Source organism: Podarcis raffonei, chromosome 11 (assembly GCF_027172205.1).
Source record: "Podarcis raffonei isolate rPodRaf1 chromosome 11, rPodRaf1.pri, whole genome shotgun sequence".
Taxonomy (NCBI): domain Eukaryota; kingdom Metazoa; phylum Chordata; class Lepidosauria; order Squamata; family Lacertidae; genus Podarcis; species Podarcis raffonei.
Window position 1 is genome coordinate 38,803,827 of NC_070612.1, and position 13,003 is coordinate 38,816,829.

The window sequence follows — 13,003 nt, forward strand, 5'->3', positions numbered from 1 at the left end:
ACGGCAAAACAATAACCAACCCTTCCTACAGACACGTTTAAAAGGCTGTAGAATATTAATCAGCCAAAGGCCTGGTTGAAGAGGAATGTTTTCACCTACCGCCTAAAGAAATCTCAACTGGGCTGACAAAGTTTCTAAATGGACTGTATGCAGATATTTTAGAAGTTGTCTGTCTTGCCTCTATCTGGTTTTCTTAAAAGTAGCTTCTGTAGTCAAAAGAAACTCACTAAGTTTCTGCCTGGGGGGAAAGCTCCAAGCTGGTTCTAAAGCCTCTAAAAGAAGTATTTCAACAAGAACAACCATGCTGTTGTTCAACTTCAGATACAACAAACATGCATACATAAGACCTTCATTCTCTACTGAAATGCTGCAGATTAACCGGCTTGTGTGCAGCCAGTCTTGGGTAAAACAGCAAAGTACTCCATTAAACGTTAGTTTCTCAAAACTGCAGAGATCTTAGCAATGCAATACGATGTGTAACTACTCAGAAGCAAGCCCCATTAAGTTCAAGAAAAAGTGTGCACAAGATTGCAGCCTAAATTACCTTTGTTTCTAATTGCACATTGCTATGCAAACATGAATGAGGGATAACATTATGTTCTGAAACACAGAGAGATACAGCTCCTGCATACTATAATGAAAAAGGAAGTTGTGCAGAAAGCGACTTTTTGTTGTTGCTCTTGATCTTACAATTTCAATTTGACTGTTTATATGAAGAGGCTACACTAAGAAAATAATTAAGGGGTAATGTATTCCAACTGTCCTATCTTCAGCATCCAAATGAAAGAAATTTGTGACTTTTAACAATTTAAGGTAATGCTTTTCATTAAATGAAAAATGCACCATTTAACTTGATCAGCTTTTTGTTTCAAGATATTATTTCCTTCTTTAAAGGCGTATGCTATGCAGATCAGAAGTTTAGTACGTACCCCTATAACACTGCCAAGAAGACAAACGGCCCAACAACTGCTTTACGGATGATGCATTTAGGAAAGCTCCCGTATTTTGGAGTTGCAGTTAATTTATTGTGAGGATTGAAAATGGAAGATTTAGGTTTAGATTCCCCTAGGAGTTATTGATTACCAAAAGACAAATGGCCACTATTATAACTAACTCCACATTATTTTATTTATCCTATGAGGCACCTTTGTAAACAAAGCCTTCACTTCATTGATCATTTTTCTAACAATTGAAATCACTTCCTCTGAACCGAATAGGTCCCAAATAATAAATGTGTGAATTATTTTCTTTCTTTCTTTTTTTACTTGAACCCAACCTTTGCAGCCTGGGCAGTTAGCTGGTCTTAATGCTTTAATTTTTATTTATTTTATTTTATTGTCTGAATGATGTCACTGCACAGAACTGCTTACAATATACATACGGGTTGTATGAAGACTTTCGTCCCAGTGATAGATAATGCTTCTGATTCCCTCATCTCCATGAAACTTTTAATGGGGACAGGGGGATAAAGATCAACAAAAGTCACCCATTCCCAGCCAGTAAGATCCCTCCACTGGATGAAAAACCTTCTATAGATGGAAGGCAAAACTTCACTCCAGCCCAACACATGACAGAGACTCATAGTGGCTTAATCCTATAACCCCAATCAATGGAAATCAGCACCCATTGTAATAGCACCCATTAGGGGAAAGTGCATCAAGCCATAGTCTCAACCGAGAGACTGTCTGCACATACACCAAGCCATCACACGGTGCTGCAGAGCCATGCAGTTCACACATCACAGTAAAGCATACTTAATGGTAATTAAGTAATTTGCTCCTCCCCAACACCACACTGAGGAAACAAAGCACAATGCATGGCTTATCATTACTTTCGAACTATGGGGCATGTTTTGCTCCCAACAAACCATAATGAAAAGCTGGGAGTTGATTTTGGCTCATCTACCATGTTGATCACAACCTGGGTTGATTACCCAGGGATGTGGGTGGTGCTGTGGGTTAAACCACAGAGCCTAGGACTTGCCAATCTGAAGGTTGGCGGTTTGAATCCCCGCGATGGGGTGAGCTCCCGTTGCTCGGTCCCTGCTCCTGCCAACCTGCAAGTAGATAAATACCTTCCAGCGGGAAGGTAAACGGCGTTTCCATGCGCTGCTCTGGTTCGCCAGAAGCGGCTTAGTCATGCTGGCCACATGACCCGGAAGCTGTATGCCGGCTCCCTTGGCCAATAAAGCGAGATGAGCACCGCAACCCCAGAGTTGGCCACGACTGGACCTAATGGTCAAGGGTCCTTTACCATGTTGATCACAACCCCTTGTTCAGACAAAATGCTAAACCAGCGCTAGCAGTGAGGAATGGAGCGGGCACAATCAGGCCATGCATAGTAAACCATTAAGTTTGGTTTACCGTGATGTGCTCACACCATCACTGTTTAGTGTGGCAGGAGTAGTGACTATGCTGTAACATCCAGGTGAGCTGTCACTTGTCAGGTCCAAGATGCTGTGATAGGTGCCGTGCAACAACGTGAGGCAATGTTTCTTCTGCCACTACTGATCTGGACTGCCTGGTTACTGATACGCCATCTGTTCACAATGTCTACAAAGGAGAACGCCTGACACGCAGCTTTAGTCAAGATATTTCACACCTATCAATACCCAGCAATGATCGAATCTCAATTCTACACTTAAGTTAAATTATGCCAAATGAACAGATTGCTATAACGGATTTTCATTTTCAGCCCAGCCCGGTTTCTTTTCCAGAACTTTGACTTTTGCAAACTGCTTCTTGTGTGAAGGAGCAGGAAGAAGACAGAAAGGAGGTAAATGAATCCATAATGGCAGGTGTCATTCTGTGTCTTCTGCTCCTGAGCCTCTGACAGCAGGGATTAAAAAGACGGTCTGGCTTGTGTCCTTTGAATTGCCAGCCCCCTACTGCCTTTAAATGGGCAACTCCTCCTGGGATACAGCCATCCTGTGACTGACTCAAACTGGCTTTGAAACTAAAAGGATAAGTGGGACCTACAAACAAAAGGTTGCTGTGTATGGGGTTCCATACACACAGCTATGTCCTCTTGTAGGACACTCCATCCCACCCTGTTTTTCCTCACCCTGCTGCCCCCACATTCCATGACCAATAAGCATGCTCAGTTCTGCTTATTCATCTGTTTGGTGGGTGCTATAAGGAAATGTAAGGGGAGAGTAAAGTATTTTTGGTCTTTTGCAAACTTTGAGGTTTCTCCAAGTCAGCCAGTACTTCCCTCTTGGGTGGGGATGGCCCAGTCTTGCCTACACAAAGATCCACATCCAGAAAACTGAACTTTCTTCTTCTTCTTCTTCTTCTTCTTCTTCTTCTTCTTCTTCTTCTTCTTCTTCTTCCTATATTTGTACCCCCTCAACTGACTGACTTCCCCAGAACTCTAGGTGGCTTCCAACAAATACAAAAGCATAATAAAACAACAGTCTTAGTCTTTAGCATTGCATGAACTATCAATCCCAGATGAAGATATGACCCAAACACGCTTGAAATCTGACCCTGAACCACCTTTAAAAGATGCACGCACTAGCCTTCCCAGAGCAAAGGGTTTGAAGGCTCCCAGCACAGCAGAAAACAGTCCTTAACTGCCCTTAAAAATAACCAGTAATGGGAAAGATCATAGTAAAACATCAGGCTGCACAATGCCTGGTGGCCTGAGTCCTGTCCAGGGTATAATCTGCACCACTAAGAACTGATTGTGTTTACTGTAGGAGTAACCAAGGTCACCTTCACACCATTCATTTAAAGTGCTATGATACCGCTTTAAGCAGGAAAGAACCATATGCCAATATACGACCCCAAATTTTGTCACTTTATTCCTGCAAATAATGGGGTTGCAAGGGGATTGTTTTCTGGAAGAAATTAACATGGAAATGAGAACTAAACTCCCACTATATTTCATTAGATTTCCAGAAATGGTTTCCATGTGAAAGCTCACATATAGCATGGAAATTGAATGAGGAGAAAGGAATAAACCGATGTGTGGATGTATCCAGGGAGAGACTTGCAGCCAGATGTGAGACCCAACACTTCTCACTTTAAAAGGTGTCCCTTTTCCTTCTCACAGAAGAAAATGGAAACCCCCCTCCCCAGCCCCGTTCTGCCATTGTGGTTTTAGACTGATGCAACAGAAAACGAAAGATATGACTCAGAGACACAAACTCTTCAAAAGCTACACTTTATTTTAACAGAAGTGATTTGCGGATACTTTTTTCTTAACCAAGTGTGTACAATGATATTAGTAAGATCAGAAAAGAAAAGATCAGCCAGTCAAGTATACTGAAATACAAGTTGTCAGAATCACTGTTGGCCATTTGCTTTTACAGTGATGAAACAGTGGGATCATTCACAGGCGAAGCCTTCCAAGAGCTATCAAGCTAGAGGCCTCCTGCAGATTTCTTTTAATGCAACTCTGCACATATTAATTAGCTGTATGCCATTAATATCTTTTTTTGTGCTTTATTATACAGCACATTGAAATGCTGCGACCAATCCTGTCAAACTTACTGGATGCCGCTATACAGACCCTATTCTGCATGGAGAATTTAGTTTAATAAAGGATTCAGTTTTGACTGAAGGAATGTTCAAAATTAAAAGAGACACCTTTTACACTGGAATCCCCAAACTTTTGTCTTCCACATTGGTAAAGACCAACAGCTGTAAAGAAAGACAGATTTGCCAGTCCTCACTCGCATATACCCAGTTACAAGCTACCACAATGTATAAATGAGTTCTGTGCATTATTTAAGGTACTCACCTTATTTCCAGTACCAAGGAAGAATTGATTTTCCATCTTTCTACGGAATGCTGGAACAATGAAGAGCCACTCTTTTGGTTTATTTTATCAGAGCTATTGACCATTGATCTACTTAAACTTAGCTCACCGTCTCTGAAAACACAATACAAAAAGAGAGCGTTAAAAATTAGCTTGGCACTAGCCACCCAGAAACTGTTTTTTCCTGCCCTATCTACATCACAAACAGCAGTGGTGTTTTATTTATATCCATGTAGGATCATGGCTCTGCACCAAGCACCCACTGGATCACTTCCTACTCCAAGGGTGACTGAGAGCCACCCTTTCAATTTCTCACAATGCCCTGGGACACCTTACCTGGTGTCATTTCAAGGTATTGAGGAGAGAACATGGGAAGAACAGGGCAGGTGTCAACATCATCACTACAGTGGTACCTCAGGTTGAGAACTTAATTTGTTCTGGAGGTCCGTTCTTAAGCTGAAACTGTTCTTAACCTGAAGCACCACTTTAGCTAATGGGGCCTCCCACTGTCTCCGCGCCGCTGGAGCACGATTTCTGTTCTCATCCTGAAGCAAAGTTCTTAACCCGAGGTACTATTTCTGGGTTACCAGAGCCTGCGACCTGAAGCATCTGTAACCCGAGGTACCACTGTAGTCCCAACCAGAGTACCAGGTCTGGAACGCTAACTATTGATACCAGACCTATTTATATGTTGAAGGCCAACGGTAACTACCTGCCCTGTGATGAGGAAGAAGCATGTCAGGGAGGCAGGCACAGACAACATCAAGGCGTGCTCCGGCCAAACTGTCTCCTTCTTTCCCCACCCCCTCCCAAGTTTGCATGTTATCTTAGGACTTTAAAGATTCGTAAGCCACCTTGGGTGCCTTGGCAGAAAGTCAGTATATAAACACAATGAATAAATATGTTTGCGGTGGATATAGTCAATGAATAAATCCTTCTGTACTCATTGTTGGGCCTGGGCAATGTATTGATACATTGCCCAGGACTAGTTTGAGGGCCAGAGTGCGATGGCACCTTCACTCCACAGTATATCACAGGTGGGGCTTGCCTGCACCTGACTCCCTCTGTCGCCAGCACCCAGAGAGAGGAACAAGATGCATTGGCCCCATGAGGGGAGCTGAGGCAGTTTCACCCCTTGGGGCCGGGGATGATGCAGCTTGTTCCTCCATCCGCTTTTCAACATTGTAATGTATCACTATATTGTGATGTTTGGCTGGTGTTACACTGCGATGTAGAAAAGCTGATATCGCCCAGCCCTACTCATTGTGAAATTTACTCAGGCGAAGGGCTGTAGGTTAGTGGTAGAGCTTCTGCCAGACTCAATCCCCAGAATCATCAGGTATGGCTGGGAATGTACCCTGTGTGAAACTTTGAAAGGCCACCAACAGTCAGTGTGGCCAATACTGAACTAGATGGACCAATGGTCTGGCTCAGAATAAGGCAGCTTCCTATGCTCCTTGTCCTACAGAGACAGAATTTACCAAAAATCCTCTCTATTCCTTCAAAGAAACAAACTGTTTTCTATTTGGCTGAAACAACCCTCAGAAACATTTGCCCCCACCTTCCCAAGAGACATAAGCTTCCTGCTAGGTTGTTGCCCCTCAAGCCCTCTAGCATCACTGCATCCTAAAAAAATATTAGTTTTTTGCCCACAAAAAGCTATTGCTACAATAAACTGTTTTTTGTTTTTTTCCAAGTACTATAGGAAAGTTGGCTGTTTCCCTGCTGCGGTAGAAGAACAAGGCTGTGTATTTTTTTAAACTCTGAACATCCACTAGATTCTGATAGATTTCTGTAGGTAGCTTCTACATTGTGTGAAAGATTACATAACACACAAAGTGAGGAAATATCAGGAAAAGCAGAATGATGTGAAGTCTGAATGCAGCCAATGTTGCTCTGGGATTGCAGAGCAGAAAGGAAGCACACTCTGACTTCAGACATTGGCCAAGGGGACCAAAGACCACTGGATGATTGAACTCCCAGGAAGAATATCATGGAATGGAACAGGGGAAACCAACATGGTTCCATCCATCAGCCAGAAAGAAGCAGCTACAAGAGACTTGCTTTCTTTCTCCCTGCCAGGAAGAATCCTTGGCTCCAACAGTCAATTTTCTTGGGAATGCAGAAGCAAAGGAAAAGGATACTCCAGCCCATTCATCTGCCACAAAAACAAAGAGCCACCAACCACTATTCTAGCAACAATACCATTATTAAGGGATGGGAGAGAAATTCAGTTCTGCTTGCATTTTATTGTGAATCTTGCCCAGCAGCATAACTCCATTGTCTGTTTTCTGCCAACCAAATGTGTTCTGAAGCCAGCATGTTGCTGGCTGACAAACTTTGATTTGTTGTATCTATGGCTTGGTGTTACGTGTAAACCCAGCGCTCGTCCCAAACCATGGTTTGTTTCACCATCACACCGCAGGTGCTTGCCAAATTATAATGACATGAGACAACGGCAGCTGGGAAACAATAAAATTCTGAGGGGAAAACGAGCCATGATTTGTTTTATCACCCAAGAAACAACTTGTAGCTAGTGTTATGTGTGAACCAAGACACTGCATATGTGAAGTTGGTTGAGAAACTGACACAACTTCCACAGTGAAAACAGATGCAAAGAATTCATACAGCTATTCTGCAATCTTGTTATCTATTTCTAAATCAATGGCCCCAAACTTGAACTTACGTTTTGACAACACAAACAGCAACTTCCCAGTTCCCACCTTGATGCCAAACAGTTTTTGAAATCTCGCTGACATCTTCCCCTGGAATTTCACGTCACAATAAGCTAGCTAAGTCTCCACTCTATATTCATGCCCTCACCAGCCAAACTGGCAATAGTAGAACTCACTCCCAAGCCTGCATAGCATTGCAGCAGAAGCCTATAGCATGCTAACAGGCTGTCTTTTGCCACAAGAGACTAACATGGCCTCGCTTTCTGAAATTATTCTGTATGAAATCATTGGGCTGGGCTGTATGAGTAGGAGTCCTGTTTGGCTTGCTTCCTAACAACGTACAAACTTCTTATTTTCTTATTTTCCTTTATTAACCACAGGAGGCAAGAGTCTCATGCATTAGGCAACACAGCTCTCTCTCTCTCTCTTTCTCTGCATTCTAACCTGAGCAGTTTTTAAATTCAGAATGTTTAAAACTAGTAGAATGAGCAAGAACAGGTAAGACTGACCTTCCTACCTATAGAAAGCTCTTCCTACCAAAAAGACCTCCTCTTTCTTATCAAATATGTACGCGGAATATTTCTTTGCCAATTGAGAAAGTCCAGCCACTTCTAGGGAGGCACATGCTAGGTCTAACTACATGGTCCATCCAGTTACTATTGTTCACTGTGACTGCCAGCAGCATCCAAGAGAGTCTTCTCTGTTATCTGCAACCTGATCTTTTTAACTAGAGACACTGATTATTCAACCTGGAACATGAACTGTGGTGCCTTCTCCAAACATTCACGACATACACACGCACACACACACTTAGGGAGGGAAGAAGAAGGAGTTTGGATTTGATATCCTGTTTTATCACTACCCTAAGGAGTCTCAAAGCGGCTAACAATCTCCTTTCCCTTCCTCCCCCCACAACAAACACTCTGTGAGGTGAGGGGGGCTGAGAGACTTCAGAGAAGTGTGTCTAGCCCAAGGTCACCCAGCAGCTGCATGTGGAGGAGCGGGGACGTGAACCCAGTTCACCAGATTACGAGTCCACTGCTCTTAACCACTACACCACACTGGGATTCGAGTTAATGTCCTTTAGCAGTATAGCAGCTGTGCTTGTGGAATGACTTCTGCAAAAGAAAGTGCAGGAAGCCATCACAGTACATGTGGCTGGTTGCTCAACAGATTGCTTTAGCCCTAATACTTCCTGTTGCACAACCAGCTAGTTCAGCTGTGGCACTGGAGTTCAAACTGCTCAACCACGTTTATTGCCTTTCCACTAGCCCAGCAGCTCCTGTGCTGGCAAGAGAACACCAAACCCGGGTCTGAACATCCGCAAGCAGCCTCTCATCAGCAGATCGCAAGTCACTTTAAAAGTCAGTGGAATTCTGTGCGCTACAGGTAGAAATCTTTCCCAATACATTGGTATGCATAGAGGCTTTAGTTTGCTCAAAAGCATCCAGGAACCTGACTATGTGAAGAAATTATAGGATCAATGATCATACATTAATATATACTGGATTTGCACCTCATCCGATATGCAGTATTGATTTACAGCTAAGAGTGCCACCTACTGAAAAACCAAACGCGCTTTACTCCTCACTTCAGACACAATTATTTTTGTGGGATGGGGAAGGTTTTCAAATTAAAAACCATGGTCTTTAAAGTGTCATGCCGTGAAGAATAATTATATGATCTTCACTGAACACTACTTATATGAATCCAGAGGGAAAGAGCAACATCGAGATTCATTACAAGATGTTTTTCCGTCTTCTAATTCAATGTGCAATATATTCCAAAAAGCCCTCGCAAAACAACCATCACTGATTTTCCCTCTTTATCCTCTGCCGCATTGCAATATACACTGAGAGAGAGAGAGAGAGAGAGAGAGAGAGAGAAAGAAAGAAAGAAAGAAAGAAAGAAAGAAAGAAAGAAAGAAAGAAAGAAAATGCATTAAATTGCAACGGAAAGGATTCTTGCTTGTGCTGGACTAAGTGTAGCCCATTAGAACTTTCAGGAAGTGAATGGCATGGGGAGCAGAGGTTGGCTTTTCGCAACGTTTTTGTCCCTAAAAGTGCTAATGCTTGAAATACAGCAGACCCAGGAGCTCACAATTTACTTGGAGAGCCCACCAACAGATTTAAAGTACATTAAAGCAACCTTAAATCTGTTGTGGGCACTCCATGTCCCAACTGTTTATCATTAAGACATTTCTCCAAATCCCCACTCCAGGAGATGTTCTTGATGCATTTGGCTCATGTTTACTTTCACTTTGTCATTTAAAAGACATTATTTCAACCAGCAAAACTGTGACACTGTCCTTGGGATCTCAGCGAAATCTAAGGTAAAGGTAAAGGGACCCCTGACCATTAGGTCCAGTCGTGACCAACTCTGGGGTTGCGGCGCTCATCTCGCTTTATTGGCCAAGGGAGCAGGCGTACAGCTTCCGGGTTATTTATGCTTATGTCACTTTTCTGTGGGCAGAGGAAAACAACAATCCACCTGCCTCTTGTTTACCAACCAGAATAGTGGATCTTGTTACTAGCTCTCCAGTCTGAAGCCCTTGGCTTGAAAGTTCCATGAACACCAGGAAACTTCCTTCCAAGTCCTTTAAATATTTGTTTAAAAGATTGGCTTATTAGAGAGCTGCAGCTAAATAATATTGCAAATAGGAGCATTTCGCTTTATTGGCCAAGGGAGCCGGCGTACAGCTTCCTGGTCATGTGGCCAGCATGACTATGCCGCTTCTGGCGAACCAGAGCAGCGCATGAAAACGCCGTTTACCTTCCTGCCGGAGCGGTACCTATTTATCTACTTGTACTTTGATGTGCTTTCGAACTGCTAGGTTGGCAGGAGCAGGGACCAAGCAATGGGAGCTCACCCCGTCGCCGGGATTCGAACTGCCGACCTTCTGATTGGCAAGTCCTAGGCTCTGTGGTTTAACCCACAGCACCACCCGCGTCCCTCAGCAACATCTGATTGCTTTTAAATCCCACTGGGACTTCAGTGTGCTTAATGTTAGCTGGATCATGTCTCTCTGGTCCTTACTTGAGCTACTGAGCATAATTTTTATCACCCCACCCATGTTTTTAAGCAGAATCTCTCTTTTGCTTATTGCTTATTTTACTCACCACAGCAAAGCCTTACCCTAGTTTAAAAGCAAGCTTCTCTTATCCTACGAAAGGGCAAGCCAGGCTTAGCTTTAAACCCAAAGGCAAATCTAGTAAGACAATTCATCTAAAGATGCATCATCCATATTATCAGCAGTCAGCATAACACTCTTAACACAAGAAAGCATGCTTTGCTGTTTGTGGCAAGTAGGCAGAGCATACACAGAACAAGAATGTCTTTCCAGATTTGTAAGAAAGTTGTCCAAAAAGTAACTCAAGTGCTACTTTGATGGTCCATAGGGCTATATATAACAACTGCATAGAAGAATGGATTTTAACCCATGTAGATTCTCATGCAATTTACACTTGCTGAAATTCTCTCTCCTACACAACTATTAAAGGGGCAGGTGTCCTTGCTTCATCTGCATCTAGCTACCCTATGGTCCACTCATCCCTGAACTTGAGTTTTACACCCTGATTCTAAGTGAGTTTACTCAGAAATAAGTGTCACTGAGGTCAACAACTAAATGTACAGAACACAACCCTGGAATGCAAGCTGACAAACTATGGCTGCAGGATTAGGACCAATGCCCTGACCATTGCTTCTATAACATCATATGTACATTCTACAACATAAAGGATATTAACTTTAAAAAGACAAATCATAGAAGCACACCGTTAAAACTAATTGCTGTGGATGTTTGTTTCAAAAGGCTCTTGCACATTACTTAACCAGAAGTCTAGAGTGAGTGATACTGTACCATGTAACATTACTTCCCAAATAGCAGGTCCAACAGTTTGACTTGACCTCCAAAGTCATATCCTCCATTGTCTCCTGAGATAGGCAGATGTCATCATGTCAAAAACAGTACCAGGTTCAACATCTGCACCACATGCAAAAAACCCACAATGTAGGTTTTATATCTAGCAGACAGCCTTTACTGAGATTAGGTATCTTAGTAAAAAGGGAAGTCTTAGTTTCTTACACCAAGTTGCACTACAAAATATCTCAAAGGCAAACAGAAGTTTGGAGGCAAGCTATGACTAAAACTATGCAAGAGTAGATAGTGGTTATTTCATTCAGAAGATGCTAAAGCTGTCTACAGACGAAATACATTTATTTTACTTCAATGCGTTTTTATTTCATGTTATAAAAATAGGCTTATTTTCCATGAATTCCATAAAATCTTTCAAGCAGATACTAAATAAGCATTTAAAGAATTACTGCAGCAGATATAAAATGAGAAAATGTAAACGAAGGATGAATATATGCCGGATGCTCCTATTTGCGATATTATTTAGCTGTAGCTCTCTAATAAGCCAATCTTTTAAACAAATATTTAAAGGACTTGGAAGGAAGTTTCCTGGTGTTCATGGAACTTTCAAGCCAAGGGCTTCAGACTGGAGAGCTAGTAACAAGATCCACTATTCTGGTTAGTAAACAAGAGGCAGGTGGATTGTTGTTTTCCTCTGCCCACAGAAAAGTGACATCAGCATACATGATCCAGGAGGAAGCTAGCAGGGGAGCAAAAGGCTTTCCAAAAAAAACAAGAGTATTGATTGCTCCATTTACAAGCAACAAGGAGACAGGGAATACAGACTCCGGTTTTGCTGTGATTTAGGGCACATGTGTTTCACAATGTGGTTGTGGTTTTTTTGTCACAGATGGAAACAAGATTAGCTGCAGCTCCACTGAAAGGTCCCATCACCTTATGCAAGTCCTTGCCCTGCCAATTACGTCTTGTAAAGTTAAGTAGCATCGCAAGTACTCAGCAAAGAGCAACCAACTCTTGATTCTACATCTCTGCCCCTATTTTCCCTTCTCTTGAAACCTTGCAGTCAAAGGATGGGGAAAGCACATGGCCTTTACGAGTCTAATAGTAAAAGGGTGTTAAAGAGATCTTGTGCACAGAAGGTCGTTTTAAAAGCTTTGGAGGACCTCCCCCCCCCCAAAAAAAACCCCTGATATGCACTCAACCTATGCTTTTAATACATCAAGGGCACTTTCAAACTGCCACTATTATCAGGTGGGATTCAATCACATAGTGGAAAATTCAGGTGTTACAACTAAAGCCAATTTGGCACTCCATCAAGTCGGAAACAGCAGGGGGGAAATGTACTGCAGTGTGGGATAATGTTTTTGTTTTTTTGCACAGTCATATAACCTCCCTGCAAACAAAATTGGAAGGAATCAATAGATCACATAGGTCATCTAAACCGCCTGCAAATGTTGGACAGAAACATCAGGTTGAATGCCAAATAAACAGATCACCTGGAAGCAAGCAAAGTTTGGACAGGAAAGCCAACAGGGATGAGAACTTGTGATACTCATGAACCCCAACTCTCATCAGTCCCAGCCAGCATTATCAATGGCCACAAATAATGGGAACTAATTCAAGTAATTGAACCACAAGTTCCTCATTTCTGGGCTGGAATGAGTAAATAGCCTCCAGAAGTCTTATCTGG

At 42.5% G+C, this 13,003-nt stretch overlaps 1 protein-coding gene across 1 annotated transcript in view; it reads right to left on the bottom strand.

The window, feature by feature from the left end:
• Positions 1 to 13,003, bottom strand: part of ST8SIA4 (ST8 alpha-N-acetyl-neuraminide alpha-2,8-sialyltransferase 4) — an 81,808-nt gene that overhangs the window by 65,720 nt on the left and 3,085 nt on the right. The window contains exon 2 of the mRNA XM_053408102.1: positions 4,747 to 4,878. Within this exon, the coding sequence (XP_053264077.1) occupies positions 4,747 to 4,878 (132 nt within the window). The remainder of the gene's footprint in view (positions 1 to 4,746; positions 4,879 to 13,003) is intronic.